Source organism: Nicotiana tabacum, chromosome 3, assembly GCF_000715075.1.
Source record: "Nicotiana tabacum cultivar K326 chromosome 3, ASM71507v2, whole genome shotgun sequence".
NCBI lineage: Eukaryota > Viridiplantae > Streptophyta > Magnoliopsida > Solanales > Solanaceae > Nicotiana > Nicotiana tabacum.
The window spans coordinates 87,639,481-87,659,422 of record NC_134082.1 but is presented as its reverse complement, the minus strand read 5'-3'; the positions used below and the strand labels follow the sequence as shown (position 1 = coordinate 87,659,422).

Sequence of the window (19,942 nt, the reverse complement as noted above, 5' to 3'; positions counted from 1 at the left end):
CCATAGCTTTCGTCACCCCAACCAATGCTTCGTTCACCACAATCTTACAATCCACAACACAAAATCTCAGATTGTTAGTGCTTTCAGGTGTTAATAGAAGAAGAAGAAAAAAACGACGGAGGAGAAGGAGGCTTAATTTGTTTAAAAATTGGCTACAAATTAAAATTTTTTAAAAAAATAGGTATAAGTTAAATGGGGGCGACCAAATAAAACGCGGCTTGAGAGGGTCCAGAAGGGAGGCTGGTGAAATTTTGAAGCCCACAATTTTTTTTCTGAAGCCCAAAAATTATATATGAAAAGAAGCCCAATGACCAGTCCCTAGATCAGGACCAGCACTAGGGGAGTGTCATCCCTGTAACTCCGACACATCCTGGCGGTCGAATGCTTCAACCTCTCCGTGGATTCCGAAAACACAAAACTAACATCAAACAGGTTGCTTCACTTCTCTTTCAGCTTTCTTCTTTTCCCATAAAAGTTCAAGAGTTTCAGCAACATACTACAAAAGCAACATATATTAGCCAAGATTTATCTTCAGCTATATTCTCTGGTGTTGAAAAATCTGTAAAGTCTGGGTCTTTAAGTTTGTTGAGTAATAAAGGTAAGATTTTGCACAACCCCTTTATTAAAGATTGCTTTTTTAGGCTATCTGAGATCTCCCCTGCAACTGTTCGTAGGTTTTGGAGAGTTACTGTGTTGAATCCTCATGATATTCTTGAAATTTTATTGGGTTTTCAAAATGATAGTGGAAATTTTGAGGTTGAGGTTAAAAAGATTGAATCATTATGGGGAATTTATTGGTGGAATAGTGAGCACAGTAGTAATTTTAAGCATCTCCCTATGGCCTCTGAGATCATTGCCTCAATGCTTGTCCGTGCCGGGTTGTTTAAGGAAGTTGAGTGCTTGGTTTCATTGTTGGATAGCCAAGGAACTTTCTTGGATAATCATGAGATTTACAGTAATCTAATTGAAGTGTTTGTGTGTGATCATCGATTAGAGAAAGCTATTACATGTTATGATCGAATGAGGATGCGAGGTTTATCCCCATCAATTTCATGTTATCGGGTTCTCCTCGATTTCTTGATTCAAATAAATGAAACACAATTGGCATTTCAAATTTATACTGATGCTGTAGACATTGGCTTAGGAAGGAGTGTATCTGAAGAGGGCATTTATGAGGGTGTTATTAGACTTTTATGTGCCGATGCAAAAGTTCAGGATGCCAGGAATCTGGTTAAGAAGGCCCTGGATTTTGGAATTGAACCTAATCATTTAGTCCTCAATTCTGTTGCTTCCGGTTATTGTGGTAAAAGAGATTATGATGATCTGCTGAGTTTCTTTGTCGACATTAGTTGCATACCTGATGTAACTGTAGTCAATAAGCTCATACATTCTGTATGTGGACAATTTGGTTTTGCGAGTGGGAACTCATATGTGCTGAAGTTAGATCAATTGGGTTTTTCTATGAATGAAATAACATTTGGGATTTTGATTGGATGGGCTTGTCGTGAAGGAAAACTGAAGGATGCCTTCTTTTATCTCTCAGAGATCCTGTCGAGAAATCTAAAGCCTCATATATATTCCTATGATGCTATTCTCAGTGGGCTTTTCAAGGAGGGTATGTGGAAGCACTACCGAGATATTCTTCTAGAAATGGATGATCAGGAGGTGGAGCCTCAATCATCAACTTTCAGGGTTCTTTTAGCTGGGTTTTGTAAAGCTAGGCAATTTGATGAAGTGAACATAGTGGTTTCAAAGATGGTAGATCGTGGCTTGTACCAACTATCACCTACAGAAGATCCACTTTCCGGAGCATTTAGATTCTTAGGACTCAACTCTTCTGCTGTGAAAATCAGAAGAGACAATGATACAAGATTTCATAAAGCAGAATTCTTTGATAATCTAGGCAATGGGCTTTATCTGGATACGGATCTGGAACAGTATGAGAGAGCTATTGATAAAGTCCTTAATGATGCCATGCTTCCTGATTTTAACTCCTTTGTATGGGACGATTACATGAAAAAAGACATGAAAGATGCTGTGATGATGGTGGATCAAATAACTCGTTGGGGTCAAGAAATACCCTTAGGTGCTCTGGATGCCTTAGTGAAAGGGCTGTGTGCATCTAACATTTGTATTAAGACCATTTCTGATCTGTTGGAGAAAGCTCCAAATTTGACATGTAAGCTTGATCGAGAAACTTTGAATAAGCTTGTTCAGAAATACAGCAAAAAGGGATATTTGCACAGGGCAAGAGCGATTTTGCATGGCATGCTAGGAAGACATATAAGACTTGATAGTGAAACTCATACTGCTCTGCTGATGGGCTTATGCAAGAAAGGTGATCTGAGAGGTCTAACTGCTTACTGGAACCTCGCACAAAATAATAACTGGTTACCTGATTTGGAGGGTGGGAAAGAACTCTTCAGTCGCCTATGCAGGCGAAGACGGCTTAGTGAATCACTAGAGCTTTTTAAAACCTTGCTGTCGCTCTACCCTAATGAATTAAATGATGCTTTTCACGTTTTCCTTGAAAAGCTCAGTGCTGAAGGTTTTACAAGCACTGCTAAGGTTCTGGCAAAGGAAATCCTAAGCCAGGGAAGTATTTTTAGTCACTCGGCTCATAGCCATCTTATTCTACAGTTCTGTAAATGGAGAAGTTTTTGTGAAGCTGCTGTCCTTTGTGATATCATGCTTGCTAAGGACTGGATCCCGCCCTTGGACGCATCTGTGCAATTAATTCCTCAGCTGTGTAGATCTGCTAATTCTGACAAAGCTGTTGCGCTGAAAGATATTTGTTTAAGAGACCAGCCTTCTGCTGTGCTTCCTTTACACGGTGCTTTAATTCATGGGTTTTTCAAGTCAGGGAGGATGAGAGAAGCGATCAGTCTCTTCCAAGAGACATTGGCAAAGGATCTATTTCTGAGTGTGGAAATTTATGATGCTCTGTTTCAAGGCTACTGTCAAGCTAAAAAGAGGAAGAAAGTCGAGGAGCTGCTTGGCGTCGTGATAAGGAAGAACTTAGGTATCAGTGTCGCAAGTTACCGCAATATAGTGCGGCTGATGTGTACAGAAGGCAAGGTATCTACAGTATTATGCCTGAAAGAACATATGCTTAAGCAAAGCAACCCTCCAACTGCCGTGATTTATAATATTTTGATTTATTCCCTTTTCTCAGTTAACGAAACATCAGTTGTTAATACTCTTGTATATGAGCTCCTAGGTAAAGGACTGCAACTAGATGAGGTGACTTACAATTATCTCGTTCAGGGGCTCTGTTGGTGTAAAGATTTGTCATCTGCCACACAATATCTAAAAACTATGATGGAGAAAGATCTGAGGCCACGTAACCGTAGTTTGAGAGAGGTGATAAAATGCCTTTGTTGTTATGGGGAGCTTGAAGAAGCTTTAACCTTGAGCAAGGAAATGGAGTTTAGAGGTTGGAATCATGGTTCAGTCATTCAAATTAATATAGTGGAGACCCTTCTTTCTCAAGGTAAGCTAAGGGAAGCCATAAACTTTTTGAACCGGATGGCAATAAAAGGCCTCATTCCTGAAAATATTGATTATAATTATCTGATTAAGCGACTTTGTCAGCACGGAACGGTAGATAAATCAGTAGATCTTATGGACATTATGTTGAGAAAAGGGAATGTGCCAGAGTCTAGCAGTTTCGATTATGTGATTCAGAATTTCTGTACTTGGCGTCAACTGGATGTAGCGCTGAATTTCCATACAGAGATGTTATATAGAAATCAAAGGCCTAGCATAAACACTTGGAGCATTTTAATCAAGAGCTTATGTGAAGGAGGACAACTTGAAGAGGCAGAAAAACAACTTGATTCAATGATTCAGCTTGGTGAAATCCCGAGCAGGGAAACATATTCATTGCTGATCAACATGTATCGCTCCCAGAACAATCTTAACAAGGCATCTGAGCTCCTACATTCCATGCAACGATGTGGATATGAACCTGATTTTGAAACTCACTGGTCTCTGATAAGCAATTTGCGGGATTCAAGTGATAATATAAATAATGGGAAACAGAATGGGGGATTTTTGTCCAGATTTCTTTCTGAAGTTGGATTTGCTAGGAAGAATAAAGGGGGATGAAATATCTTGTACCATAGTTTGTGAATGTCTAAGCTAGTTGTTTTCTTATTCCCTTTTAGCTATATGTATCTTTTGTTATATTTGGTCTGAGTATGGTTGCCTCTGTCATTCTTTCATATTTATATATAGGTTTCACTTATATGAAAGCCACAAGTAGCAGGCCTTACAAGCCTTGTAGCGCAATGGTATTCAGGTCATTATAAACTGCAAAACCGACAATAGTTTTAAAAAAGGGGTATTTGTAGTTGAAGTTGAAAGAGAGTATTTGGAGTTTGTTGTATTTGGACGTGAGTTGGGAAAAAGTTGAAGATTTTCGAGTGAGTTCACTTGAAATATTTCTCGAATAGGTTTTTCAATATTCCATTAGAATTTGCAAATATTTTAGAGCTGAGTATTCAGTGATATTATGGTATATTAGACACAAGCAAATTGCATACTTATAACATACCAAAAGTGTTGTTAGTATGTCTTGAATATACTAAGGGGTCGTTTAGTTTGAAGGCGAGTTATGCTGGAATTAGTTATACTGGCACTACTAGAAATCCGCTAATTTGCGACCAGGAAAAGCGACCAACTTTGGTCGCTTATTGGTCAAAAAGCGACCAAACAGGCCTGATCGATATTAAGCTGGTCCCTTTACCTTAGGGACCAAAGTTGGTCGCCAATTAGCGACCAACTTTGGTCTCTAAGGTAAAAGGACCAAATATTCCGGTAAAGAAAAAAGCGACCAACTTTGGTCGCCTTATTATTTTAATAATATAAATTTTGCGACCAAAGTTGGTCTCCACATGTAAATTACGTTTTTTCTATTTATTATTAATAAAAAAAAGCGACCAACTTTGGTCTAAAAAGAAAATATTATTTTTTAAAATCTGGATATTAGAGACCAAAGTTGGTCGCTTTAGTATTAATTTTTTTAATTTTTTTTAAAATAAGGGACCAAAGTTGGTCGCAAAATGCAAGAATTAATTATTTTTTAATTGTAGGCGACCAACGTTGGTCGCTATATTTTTAGAAATTATTTTTTTTTAAATGGAATAACGACCAACTTTGGTCGCTTTTTGAGAAATCTGTGTTCAATGGCGACCAAGGTTGGTCGCCATTTACCAGAAATTTATTTGTTTTTCCAGGGAAAAGCGACCAACTTACGACCAAAGTTGGTCGCTTTTCTTGGTATATTTTTGGCAGAAAATGCATGTATTGGCAGCTACACCACCTGCCAGCTTACCAAAAATCCTAAATAGGCATTTTATGCCAACAACAACAACAACAACAATAAACAACAACAACAACAACAACATTAAAACTAACAAACTATAAAGTTCAATAGAAGTAACACATTAAGCTAACCAAACTAAGTTAATTGTTATTACAAGTCCATTCGAAAACCGATTGTATTTGTCTAGTTGAAAGTGTATAAAAGTCAAGGATTGTTTTGTACATCATTATCATCACCGTCTGATGAACTTTCACCAAGACGGTATCCAGAAGGGTGTACTTGTCTAGGATGGGAAGAACAATCACGGGGAGGACGAGAGGAATGAGCACGGAGAAGGCGAGCCTCTGGCGATGAGTCACGAGACCGGGGAATCGGAAAACTGCTAGAAGCTAGGAGAGATTTGATCTGCTCTTGCATGCCAATGTATTGAGCATCTCTAATCTTTTCTCTCTCCTTGGCGGCTTCTAGCTCGGATGTGAGCTTTGTCACAGTCTCCCGCATAGAGGAGAGGCTCTCCCCATTAAGTTGCTCGGCTTGCGAGGAAGTCCCTATTCCTTGCATTCCACACTTATAGCGATAAAATTTCTTAGTAGGAAGCCCGTATACCTTCCCCCATTTTGGACCCCTAGCAGCCTGCATCCAGATTCTTTCAGCATCCTCGTCCGAAGGTTGGAATGGGTCGCCCGACTCACTAGGTGGCTGACTGCGTATGAATTCCTCCACTTCAGTTGTGAAGCGACCCTATAAGAAAAATTACATTGAATTAGTATTTCAAAATTCATATAAAAGTAAATCAAAATACTTAATGAAAAGTGAAAACTTACATGTACAGTCGAGGCTCGGCCCTCGACCCACCTTTCTTGATCCGTCTCTTTCTTCTTCTTTACAATATGAGTCTCCTTGAATAGCTCATCTTGGTTCATCGGACGCCTCAACTTCTTCTACTGAAAACTCATAAGTTTTAGTTAATAAACAGAATAGATATACTTTGAAAATTAAAATAAATTAAGCAATTATGAACCATTCTTCTCTTTATTGTCCCTAGGCTGATCGCACCTCCAGTGTGCAAGGATCCTCCCTTCTCAGATGCACGAGCTTTCTTTCCTTTTTCGCTCTTCTCTAAGAACTCTGCTGTAAGCCATTGCCTTTGCAAATCCTCCCATAAATTCTGAAGCAACCAGCTAGGTTTCTGGTTCAACTTTCTAGCTTTGGAGAAACAATGCGACAACCGCTTGCGAGCTTTGAGATAAAAATTTACAGCCACATCCACGCTATAGCGGTGTTCCCATACACACTTGCTCTGTATTTCAAAAGTTAAGTATTATATGGAAATATCATAAATTCTATATTCGATATATTATACTTAACTTTTGTTAGCTAATAATTATTCAAAAGTTAAGTGCATTAACTGCTTATAATATAGTATATAGTATATTAGTGCATTAGCTAATATATATATATATATATATATATATATATATATATATAGCTTTTATCAAATATATATAAAAGCTATATTCGATATAATATTAGCTAATGCACTAATACTTAGTGCATAGTATAGTGTAAGTATATATATATATATATATATAAGCTATATTCTATAATACATATTTAGATGGAAATATCATAAATATAAATAATTGTACTGCTTAAAAGAACATTTATACCTTAAAGTCATTGAAAATTTGCTCCTTCAGCGCGAATGGGAAATCACTCCAAGACGCATAAGGGCCATCATAAAGCTTTCTGGTGGCTTCAGTGATAATCCTTGTAGTAATATTACTAGGGATGAACCTGCAATTTAATAAAAAAAAGTACATTAATATCTTAGTAAAACTGTACAAAACAATAAACGTAAAAATAACAAATAACTCTTACCCATCACCCTCAGGGACTATGATGATCCTGCCATACTGATCATAATGCACCTCCTCGTCATCATCAGCATCACCGTCCGAAGCATGTATATCAGAGGCATGTGTGGAAGGTGTAGGGGGTCAGAGCTAGTATCTCGCAGGCGAAGGCCTGAAATAGGTGGAGTTTCAGATGAAGATGGCTGCGAGCCCTGTGACTGCGACATAGCTGTATGGCCCGCAAGTGGACGTGACACTGATAGCTGTGACCCGAGTGGCTGTGACCTGAGTGGCTGTGACACTGATGCCTGTGATCCATGTAGATGTGACATGGATCGATGCGATCCATGCGATGTAGATGGCTGCGATCTACGCGGTCATGCGGTAGCTGGACTGTATGCCGGACATACAGTCCTATGGCCCTGTGATGAAAAACCTAGTGTCTGCACGAAGGTGTAGGGCTGGTGATGCTGTGGCAGCTCAGAATAGCCCTGGGGTGGAGGCAAAGTCATAGGCATAGGCATATGCATCTCTGAAGAGGCAGGAAAAGATGGAGGATTATCTTCTACCCTCCTCTTTGGTTTCTTAGCCTTTTCTCGACCCTTGCCTGTCATCTGCATAATATAATACATATTTAGATTGAAACATATAAAGAAACTAGCTATAAACGAGAGTTATTAAAGAAACCAACTTTTTAAAGCTCATCGACGTATAGTTCCTCGTCTTAGAATTCTTCTTCCTCACTAGTTTGAGCTTCATCAGTTGATTCTTCTTCCTCGTTTTCTATAATTCTTACTTCATTTATATCAACTTCTTCCAATATGTGTTCAGGATGTTCCAAATCATTTTCTAAAACTTCGTCCACTATTTGGTCAACACTGGAGATATCGTTTTGATATGCAACATCTAACACATTCTCGACTTCCACCCTACCCACCGGCTTAGTTTTTATTACAACCCACTAATCAGACTTATTCCGCCGCAATGGATAAGGAGCATAATACACTTGCCTCACATTATGTGCAATTATGAAAGGATCATAGCGATCATACTCCCTCGTATGATTAACCTCAATTATGTTGTATTGATTGTGTACTCTTGTACCTCTTGTTGGATGTGGGTCAAACCACTTGCATCTAAAGAGTATCAATTTCTTATATGGCCAACCTGTATATTCTAGTTCTATTATTTCTTTGAGCACACCATAATAATCAATATCTCCATCTTGGTTGCCATCACCACCTTGAACCCACACCTCACTATTGTTGCTATTTTTATTTTTAGAGCAATTCTCTGTATGAAACTTATAACCATTCACAACGTACTTAGACATTGTTGTGACCTCAACCCCAGGTCCCCAAGATATATCTTTCAAAAATTGATTTACACCATTATTTGGATCATTTACCTACATATTGTTAAAAAAATTCATAAGTTAGCATAACTTCCAAACATTGTTTACCTACATAGTGTTAGAATATTTTAAGGAGAAACTTACAAATTGTTTGAACCACATATCAAATCTCGTATATATTGAATCATGGCCAAATTGACCCACGAAGTGACTGTGACACATCAAATATTTTTAGTAGTTGCATTGAGATGTAATCACAGTAATTTTTATATTTTGATAACCACTAAATCAATACTTACTTGAGAAATGGTACAACTTCGGGACAATTTAGCAACACGTGAAGTGTAGCTGACTTGAACTCTATATCACTAAAACTTCTCTTTCTAACATCCTTAGAACATCTTCCTGGTTGATTGAATATGGACATAGGCGGATATAATGGATCATTCCTAAGGTCGACCGTGTGCCTGTTGGGCCTATTCCTAGCACATGGCACATTACTCTCAAAATAATAAGAACAAAAATGAGCAGTTTCCTTTGCAAGATAAGCTTCGCATATAGATCCTTCAATCCTATTCCTCTGCTTAAGAAATTGTTTGCATTTGCCAATTGTCCTACATAATTTCAGGTTAGCCAAGAACATTCAAATAAAACAGAAAAATTACATCAAATACATAATATTACCTCTCAAAGGGATACATCCATCTGCATTGAACATGCCCTCCAAGTCGTGCATCGTGTACAAGGTGGATTGGAAGGTGTTCCATCACATCAAAAAACCCACATGGAAATATCTTTTCCATCTTAGAAGAAGTTACACGAATGTTCTGATCCATTCGGTGTAGGTTTTCTTCCCTTAATGTGGAAGAACATAAGTCTTTGAGAAATAAACTAATCTCTGTGATAGGTTTCCAGATTCTTTCAGGCAAACCACAAAATGCAATAGGCACTAAAGTCTCCATGAAAACATGACAATCATGACTTTTAAAATGACTCAACTTCCCTACCTCCATATCAACTTTTTCTCCAAAATTCGACGCATAACCCTCAGGCATCTTCAATTTCGTTACCCAATCACAAATCTGCCGTCTTTCCTCCAAAGTGAATGTGTAACTTGCTTTGGGCTTGAATATCTTACCATTGTTTGCTGTCTGCAAGTGTAATTCAGGCCGCCTGCAATATTCTTGTAAGTTCATTCTAGACTTCGGGTTATCCTTTGTCTTACCTTTAACATCCATCACTGTGTTGAACAAATTGTCAAAATAATTCTTCTCAATATGCATGACATCAAGGTTATGACGGAGAAGATTATCCTTCCAATAAGGCAACTCCCAAAATATACTCTGTTTGGTCCAATTATGAGTAACACCGTATCCGGGGAATCTATAAGGTGGAGCTTCAGTAACTTTACTGAAGTTCTGGACCCTCTCCCAAATTTCCTCACCTGAAAGTATCGGAGGTGGATAATCATATTCCATTTTATTCATTTTGAATGCATTTTTCATCCTTCTAAACTCATGACCCTCAGGCAAGAATTGACGATGACAATCAAACCATGATTGCTTTCGGCCATGTTTCAAAGTGAACGCTTTACTATTTTTCATGCAGTAAGGACAAGCTAGCTTCCCAGCAGTCATCCACCTAGACAACATTCCATACGCAGGAAAATCGTTAATTGTCCACATTAAATTAGCACGCAAATTGAAATTCTGCTTGGTTGATATGTCATATATTTCGACACCATCATACCACAATTGTTTTAGCTCATCAATCAAAGGTTGAAAATATACATCTATCAAACTTTTCGGATTACGTGGACCGGGGATAATACAATTTAAGAATATATATGGACTAGTCATGCACAACTCGGGTGGTAGATTATAAGGTGTAAGAAAGACAGGCCAACATGAATACGGTGTCGCAGATACAGAAAAAGGCGTGAAGCCATCTGCACACAAACCTAACCGAATGTTCTTTGGTTCACTAGCAAAAGCTGGATATGTCCTATCAAAGTGCTTCCAAGCTTCTCTATCTGAAGGATGACACATAACACCAGGTGGTCTTCTATTCTCAAAGTGCCATCTCATATGAGGAGTAGAACTCATTGACGCATATAACCTCTTTAGCCTAGGTATAAGAGGTAAATAATGCATCGCCTTGATAGCGACCATCTTCCCGCTGGAAAGTCTCTTGAAACGAGATTTTTCGCAAAATTTACAACTGCTTAAATTTGTATCATATTTATAATATAACATGCAACCATCTTCACAACAATCAATTCTCATTGACGGAAGTCCTAACTTAGAAACTAATCTCTTTGCCTTATAGAAATCACCAGGTAATTCGATATCGGAGTCAACTAGTTCACGCATAAGGTCAATGAGAGAGTCCATGGCTCCTTGAGAAATATTCCAATCAGATTTGATACTTAGTAATCTAACCGCAACAGACAACTCAAAGTGCAGACTTCCTTTACGTAGTGGACGACTAGCTTCCTCTAACTGTTCATAAAAATGTTTTGCTTCATCATTAGGAGTTTGTTCAATATTTTCATTGGGTTCACCCCCTAAGTGCATTCCAAAAGCATCCGCAACCATATCATGAATTTTGGAATCACGATTTGTATTCTCCACCGACCTACTACTTTCACCAATAACCATGTTATGAAATATCCCATGGCTACCATCGATCTCTCCATGATTAGTCCACACAAAGTAATTCTCTATAAACCCCTTACTATAAAGATGAACCTTAACTTCCTCCGATTTGTCAAACTTCATACAGTCGCACCTAACACAAGGTCACCTAATTACTCCTTCATTTATGTATGGCGGAAGTGACATTGCATGTCTAATAAAGTCATCAAACCCTTCTACAAAATCCTCCCGCAATTTCTGCCGATTAGGATAATTCCTATTGTACATCCAAGTACGATGTTCCATCTATATAAATAAAGTAAGAACAAATTAAATTAGTTAATTCATATCCTAATCTTTTTTTTAGTTAACTAAAAGCCCAATTCATATCCTAAAAGTCCAATATGACCTTAAGTTCATAATTAATACATTAATAAACTCCTCGCTTTAATTATTTTTTCTTATCTTATAAATGTATAATGCATAGTTTAAAGCATGAATTTAGGTACTCTTATTTAGGTATTGCTCCTCTTCTAAGACAATGAATTGTTTCTTTTCACAATTGAACTCAATATAAATTAATACAAGAACTAAAAGATTATAATTTCTACCTTAAGTTCATAAATCTAATGTAGTTCAAACCAAAAACCCTAATACTAAATAGACAAAAACTCTAAAAAATTACATAAAATTATATAGCAAAAATTAAAAATTAAAAAGCTAATAAGGTAGATTACTAACCTTGGTAGATTAAAAGGAGGATTAAAAAGCAGTGGTGGCAAGGGGTGGGGGACAGCAGCTCTGGCGACAGCGGTGGGGGCGGACAACGGCTCCGGCGACAGGTTTAGCAGCGGTTCCGGCGTGGTGGCGCGCGATCACAGTGGTGGCAAGGAGTGGGGGGATTGATTTGTGTAAGGGAAATAGAGAAGGGGGGAGAATATGTTGAGAGAGAGTTTGGAAAAATTTTGGGGAGAATAAGAGATTGGGAGGGGAAACCCGATTTTTACTCCTGGATTTAAAAATAGCGACCAAAGTTGGTCGCTATTTTGGTAGCTATATAAGTATTGAATGTTTGACCAAAATAGCGACCAAAGTTGGTCGCTATATTTGACCGTTTGACCAAAATAGCGACCAAAGTTGGTCGCTATTTTACAAAAAAAAATGAATTTACTTTTTTTTCTATTTTGATATTAAATATATATATATATATATATATATATATATATATATATATATATATATACTTATACTATACTCTGCACTAAGTATTAGTGTATTAGCTAATATTATATCGAATATAGCTTATATATATATATAATATATATATATATATATACTTACACTATACTTTTGTAATACAAGGGATGAATAGTACTACGAAGCGTGCGTGTGTGTCTATATATATATATATATATATATATATATACTTATACTATACTATGCACTAAGTATCAGTGCATTAGCTAATGCACTTATACTTAGTGCATAGTATAGTGTAAGTATATATATATTATATATATAAGCTATATTCGATATAATATTAGCTAATGCACTGATACTTAGTGCATAGTATAGTGTAAGTATATATATTATATATATATATAAGCTATATTCGATATAATATTAGCTAATGCACTTATACTTAGTATAGTGTAAGTATATATATATATATATATATATTAGCTAATGCACTCATACTTAGTGCATAGTATATTGTAAGTATATATATTATATATATATAAGCTATATTCGATATAATATTAGCTAATGCACTGATACTTAGTGCATAGTATAGTGTAAGTATATATATTATATATATATAAGCTATATTCGATATAATATTAGCTAATGCACTTATACTTAGTATAGTGTAAGTATAAGTATATATATATATATAAGCTATATTCGATATAATATTAGCTAATGCACTCATACTTAGTGCATAGTATAGTGTAAGTATATATATTATATATATAAGCTAGTATAGTACTATTCATCCCTTGTATTACAAAAGTATTAACGGCTTATATTTATATTATTTAGATAGTAAATACAAAAGTGATTTTTAATTTTGACCATTGTTGACCTGAATAGAGACCAACTTTGGTCGCTAATTATACATGAATTTAATTTAGCGACCAAAGTTGGTCGCTAAATTTAAATCAGATTTATTTATATTTTATATAATATTTAAATTAATAATATAATTGTTAAACGTTAGAACTGGGCCCCAGATTTGGTCGCTATTTATTCAAGAATTTAGTTTAGCGACCAAAGTTGGTCGCTATATTTAAATCAGATTTAATTATATTTCATATAATATTTAAATTAATAATATAATTATTAAAATTGTATAACTGGGCCCCATTTAAGCGACCAAAGTTGGTCGGTATCTGCCTACCCTTTAAGTAGCGACCAACGTTGGTCGCCATTTTTATATTATATATATTTATATTTTATAATTTTTTTAAAATAATAATATAATTATTAAAATTTTGTAGGTGGGTCCCACTTTAGCGACCAACATTGGTCGTTAATCTCAGTATACCTTTGACCAAGCAAGTCTGACCAGTCCAGTCAACAGTTTGATTAAATTAGCGACCAACCTTGGTCGCAAATTTATTTCAAATATTTATTTTATTGTTTTCGCTAGTTTGGCGACCAACTTTGGTCGCTTTTTGCGGCAGACCAACTTTGGTCGCTAACGTTTGGTCGCTTTTTTCCGGAATTCTAGTAGTGTGGGATTAGTTATCCTGATATTATTTTTATCCACTTTTGATACAATATGTTATATTAATCTTGGGATTGTAAATTTTACTACTTTATCTTCAAATTATTATTCCACCCTTTGACAGGTATAAGTTATCCCAGTACTATTTTTAATTTTGGGATAACTTATCCCGGGATAGCAACCAAACAAAGGAACCAAATTTTTATCTTGTTTTTGTTTATCCATCGTACTTATGTCATTAAGGATAAAACGAGAATGTTAAAGTGCAAAAGATTTCAAATGTAGGAGGTTTAAAAATAGAACGAATGGAGTGATAATTCTTGCGTGTATAGTACAAGAATGGTGCATGTATATAACCTTGTTTAAGACCAAAAAGGAAAGCAATAACCCACAATGCAAAACAAACCATTCATATAATTTCTAGCACAGAAGAATCATTGATTACACATAAATGGAAACTCAAAAAAATAAAGAAGGCTCCACGTGTCACAGAAAGCACATCCTATCCCTGGGGGTCGATGGAGTACGTGGAAAATAAAACAAGAAACACAAGGAACAATCTTAAACATGAGAGATACAAGGTACGTAAACTCAAATCTTGAAAAACATAGAGACGAGCACACATTAAAGCCCACAAGCTAAGTGATACATACAGCTGGGCAAGAAGAAATTAAATTAATCAACGACGAGAAAGGGCGAGAGCAGAGAGTAAGACTAAGAGTATGAAGAATATAATTCCAATAAAGGAACCGACTAAGGAACCAGAAGTACGATGGCAAAAGGAGTCGTATTGTTGGCAGATTGGAAACCAGTTTGTCTTTGTATTTCCTTTGTGTGCTAAGTACACTATTGCTGCTGATGCTGATGCTCCCGCCGTCAATAGCGCCATCATTGCCTTCATTTGAAAATGAGACAGTACGGTTAGTTTAAAGAGCTTAAGTTCTATGATGTAAGAAATCTCTACACGATCAGGTAATTATAGGTAAAAATTCATATTATAAGCATGCGTTTATATAGTGTATTGTACACTGACGATGATAAAGTATATTTACATAATCATGTTGCTTATACATAGTGTAATTACAAGTATATATAGGTCTATAAGTTGATGACCTAGTAAAAATAGTAATTAACTTATTACTACTTCCCAAAAAATAGTATACATGAGGAGTCGAGCTTGTGCTCGACTCCTCATGATATGGAAGATGGACATCCCCAGAGAAAGTACCAGATATGCACTTACTATTGCATTTGCAACCACGAAGAACCTGTATTTCAACATGTGCATTAATTACGTACTAAGTTCTTTGCAAAATATATTGTATATATATACTGACATGCATGTTGATCATAAGATATAGTGTATAAGTGCTTACGTGAACGTGGGGAGATCGCTATACTTGGCCCTGAAACGAACGAACTGAGTGAAAAAAGGTAGTGTTTCATTAGTAGTTCCCATGGCAATGGCACTTCCTAAGGTGGCAATTATGGCGATTATCCTTAGAAATAAGTCAAGTATAGACATTCCTCTATTCACCCCTCTTTGTGTAACCTTGGAAGCATGACCAAGTTCAACTGCACCTGCCTTCATTTTTCTTAATTAAAGAGTTGCTACGTAAAAATATTGTAAGAAGAAGAAAGAAGATTGCTGCTTTAGCTATGATCTTTTGGTTGTGCTTGCTTTAGAGGGCTGAACATGCCAATTTATATGCGTCGATAAACACATAATTAACAGCACACACCTTTATTTACACCAGCTCACCATACATGTTAGCCAAGTGGCCTCATTCAGGCAATTCCTCTTTGGTTTTTAATATTTTATATGTTGCTAAATTTCTAATGTTTACTCGTACTCATCTCTTATTTAATCACCTTTTCTACAATTTCATCACAAAAATTAAAAACATGTTTCAATAAATTACAATGCTTAGTATATCAAATACCTTTGAACTTGAATATAGGGATGAATTTTAATTTGTTACCAAACTTCTATTATTTAATTATATTTCAAATATTTTTCTTTATGTACGCGCTTATTTTTTTTTGTCATCCGAACATATGAAAATTCTAGTGATAATGGGCGATAATGAGACTTAAACTGATAATTCCATCTACTCATACGGTATATATATGTTAAGTTGTGTAACCACATCATATAAAAGCTTGAGTTCTTATAGGAGAAGCATTGGCCTTATATACTTAACTAGGAGTATATCTTTAGCACAGGTAAATGATTCCTAGCTATTTTCACGATTCTTCGATTTGATGTGGTTCATAGTCTTAATTTAGAAGCTAATCATATGTCGTATTAAATTTCAAATACACATTGGCTCTGTTTTAAATCGAATTTGGAAGTAGGTCAATGCCATTATTTGGGCTATTTGACATTAATCACCAATTTTAGCCTCTGTGCTAAAGTACAATATTCCAGTTAAAATATCAATATTTCTGTAACGTAAACGTCATTCATATCTAGTCATACTGCCATAAAAAGAAAAGGATGGTAATACAAGTTGGGCCTAAATCAAGACAATTGTGACACCTACTAGCTTTCTTTTCACTTTTCAATATGTCTACCTGCTTTCGTACTTGCTCTACCGTCAATGAATTGAATATATCTCCAACTCCATTATACTTTTTTTTCTCTCCAGAAATATTGGAAAATTCTATTGTTGATAGCTTGAAAAAAGAAGTAGCTTGCATGTGTAAGGTAAGATCCAATTCGTCTTATACCGATTTTCTAAAGCCTTTTTTGAATTGAGTATCATATCCTGAGCACGTTAGGCAGTTGGAATTGAAAAAGTATCTTTCCTTTTGGAGAAAACAAATGAAGGATGAGTAGTTGGATTGTGCCTATATATAATGAATATTCTTTCTTGCTAACCAATCCAGTTTGTTCCAGAAATGATTTCTTGGAAACAGATATGCTATTATATTGTTATGCAGAGGCGGAGTCAAGATTTAAAGTTTATGGGTTCTGAATTTGTCATAGAACCCATAGCTCGTTTTAGTTACTGGGTTCATAATTGAATATTGATACATATTTTATGAACTTTTAAATACAAATATAAGATCTAAGCAAAAGCTAATGAGTTTGTCCGAATCCGCATTTACTTCTCTAGCTCCGCCACTGTTGTTGGGACATCTGGAATGAAATGAAATAGCCCGCATCAACCAAGGTAATTAACTATTTTGCATAGGAATGAACAAATTTTTGTGTTAAAAAAGTTAGCACTTCATTCTTACTACCATTTTATCCTAAGAAAATTGTAAAAGAGAAATACCAACGACTGAGTTATGTGGAGCCAAGTCCTAACGCCAATTTTTTTTTGGTATGAGAGCGTTTCTCCTTAAGAGCCAATAACTGAGTCAGTATATATCTTCATTAAAAAGTGTTAAAATTTAAAGAAATAAATAAACGAATAAATCAAGGAGATTCAATACATAGTATATATATATAAAAAAATATTATTTTACATATTTAAATAATGTAATTTTTCAATGAAGGAATGTCAATTCCTTAAAGCTATGTAGCTCCACCAATTTTAAGAGGGTCTTATGCGACATTAATTTAAATCAGTCAGACTAATAAATTTTGCATACCAGATGATTATATATAAGAAAGTCCTAACTCCTAACCACCACTTAGTAAGACGCAAAAGGGAAGAAGCTAAGATGGATTGGTTGAAATACGATCTTTGGATATTCTATCTAGCACCAACTAAACCTCGCTTTACTTTCCTAAAGTTGCATCATCCGACAGTCTTTATATGGGAATGCTTAGTTAGGTGACATTTTGTTGTAACTTGGTATAGCTGAGATCAAACATAAGTTTATATATGAATTTAAATATATTGTGTATTTTTTTACTCTATCAGTACGCTTTAATATGTTATAACATGTTACTTTATCTAATTTAACTACACATAACGTGTGTATGTATGTATCAATGAAATTATAATTTTTGATAATAACTGTGAATATTATCATAACAATCAAAAGTTTTACAAACTAAGAGCATCTAAATTCCAAACCATATTCTAGGAAGATTGCTCAGAATACTAAGACCTCAGAAAGACAAACCAATCCAATCATATAAGGGAGTCTAATTACAAAGCCTATAGTATGTATATTTAGTTTCATTAGCCTTTCCTTTCCTTTGTTAGCAATTTGTCCTGGTAAGCAAGCCACAATATCAATCTCTGCCTTGGCATCAGCACTGCACTCCATACGATTTCTGCTTTCCTCATCCTTGTCATTTCCCAAGAATAGCAGTATAACTACTTGATACTGAGTAGATACCATTTGGAGTTAACTTGTACATGTTCCTTTTATACCATTGTGTCATTTTATTTTTCAATGCATTCAACTTTTTTCAATACCAACTAAAATTTGGGAGGATTGTGTTCCTAGATGTTACTGCAATTTTTCATATGAACCTCATGTACCTATTGTCACGGCCCAAAAACAACCGTCGTGATGGTGCCTATCGTGTAATTAGGCCAGCTTCAACTCAACAATCCAACACCAACAATAGTAAGTTTGAAAACATTAATGGAAGCATTTAACAATTAAAGAAAACTGTTTAAAACATAAGAAATTTCCAAAGTGATACAATTCAGCTCAAAACCAGAGTGTCACTGGGTACATGAGCGTCTAGATCAAAAAATACGGTCTACAATAGCGTCTAAAGATATAAATTGAAAATACGATAAAGATAAGGAAGGGAGAGTCAAGGCTCGCGAATGTCATGCAACTACCTCGATAATCTCCGAACTTTAGAACCTCGATCAATAACCGCCGCTACGACGGGTATCACCTGGATCTGCACACGAGGTGCATGGGGTAACGTGAGTACACCAACTTAGTAAGTAACAAGTCCAAACTTTGGACTGAAAGGTAGTGACGAACTTAATCGATACAGATAAGAACAAATATAACCATGCAGAATCATAGACATGCTTTCACTTTAATAGGCAGTTCAAAACAATAAAGTAGAACAAATACGAATAGTGTAAAGAATATATCTCTGCTACCTCTACATGCCAATGCACATGCTGTATGGAATGTACCATGCTATCAGCCTCATGTGCTCACACTCTCAAATACCCAACCGCTCTGTACTGTATATGGCTCATACGGCCCAGGGAAGATCCATCCCGAAATATATACACATCACTGACAACAGTCACTCAATACCGAGGAAGGCCAATCCAGCACTATGGAGAAGATCCATCTCTAGGAATCAATGCTTCGGACAAGATCCATGTCCAGGGAAGATCCATCCCTCAATAATATCAACTACGCTCACTAGGGGTGTGTTACAGACTCCGGAGGGGCTCCTACAGCCTAAACGCTATCAATATCATCAATATAACCGCTATGGCGTGCAGCCCGATCCCATAACTGTCACTCATAACCAGGCTCTCGGCCTCACTCAGTCATTAACCTCTCCAGTCTCACCACGGGCTCACAATGTCACGAAACAACCCAGAATAATGATATGATAAATCAATAAATAACTAAGACTGAGATATGATATAAAAATGCATGATCATGACTGAGTATGGAATATTAGATGGAAACTAGTGAGATGACAGCAAGAAACAATCGCTAAAGGTCCAAACAATACCGGTACAAGCCTAAACATGATATATAGCATGATTTACAGCTCAACTACTTTATCACATGGTGAAAACATGAATATCAATAGGATAGAGTCACTAAACAATACCATGAAATCCCCCAGGATACAATTCTCACGGTGCACGCCCGCACGCCCGTCACTTGGCATGTGCGTCACCTCACTACTAATCACATAACACGTAGTTCGGGTTTCGAACCCTCAGAACCAAGTTTGGAAGCATTACTTACCTCAAACCAAGCAAAATTCCTACTTCGCGATGCCCTTGCCTCTCAAATTGGCCTCCAAATGTCCCGAATCTAGCCACAAGCAATATAAATACGGTCAATATAGGCTAAAGGAACCAATTCCACAAGAAAATACCAAATTATAGCCAAAAATCTAAAATTGGC

General features: G+C 36.1%; 2 protein-coding genes across 2 annotated transcripts; one reads left to right on the top strand and one right to left on the bottom strand.

Moving 5' to 3' along the window:
- The first annotated feature begins 327 nt into the window (after positions 1-327).
- LOC107825105 (pentatricopeptide repeat-containing protein At5g15280, mitochondrial-like) lies at positions 328-4,256 on the top strand. The gene has a single exon (XM_016651941.2). It carries the CDS (start codon positions 382-384, stop codon positions 4,108-4,110), a length of 3,729 nt encoding a protein of 1,242 aa, XP_016507427.1. The 5' UTR covers positions 328-381; the 3' UTR covers positions 4,111-4,256.
- A 10,164-nt stretch (positions 4,257-14,420) lies between these two features.
- Positions 14,421-15,497, bottom strand: LOC107825106 (casparian strip membrane protein 1-like). Its single transcript, XM_016651942.2, has 3 exons — positions 15,283-15,497; positions 15,048-15,174; positions 14,421-14,801 (listed from the first exon to the last, which is right to left on the bottom strand). Exons 1-3 carry the CDS (start codon positions 15,495-15,497, stop codon positions 14,586-14,588), a joined length of 558 nt encoding a protein of 185 aa, XP_016507428.1. The 3' UTR covers positions 14,421-14,585.
- Between the last annotated feature and the right edge of the window lie 4,445 nt (positions 15,498-19,942).

Coding starts and splice junctions, on each gene's coding strand:
- LOC107825106 (XM_016651942.2), bottom strand. CDS start 15,497: ATGAAGGCAGGTGCAGTTGAACTTGGTCATGCTTCCAAGGTTACACAA. Junction 15,175..15,282: donor AGCGATCTCCCCACGTTCAC/GTAAGCACTTAT, acceptor GTTGAAATACAG/GTTCTTCGTGGTTGCAAATG. Junction 14,802..15,047: donor ATACTATTTTTTGGGAAGTA/GTAATAAGTTAA, acceptor TTTCAAATGAAG/GCAATGATGGCGCTATTGAC.
- LOC107825105 (XM_016651941.2), top strand. CDS start 382: ATGCTTCAACCTCTCCGTGGATTCCGAAAACACAAAACTAACATCAAA.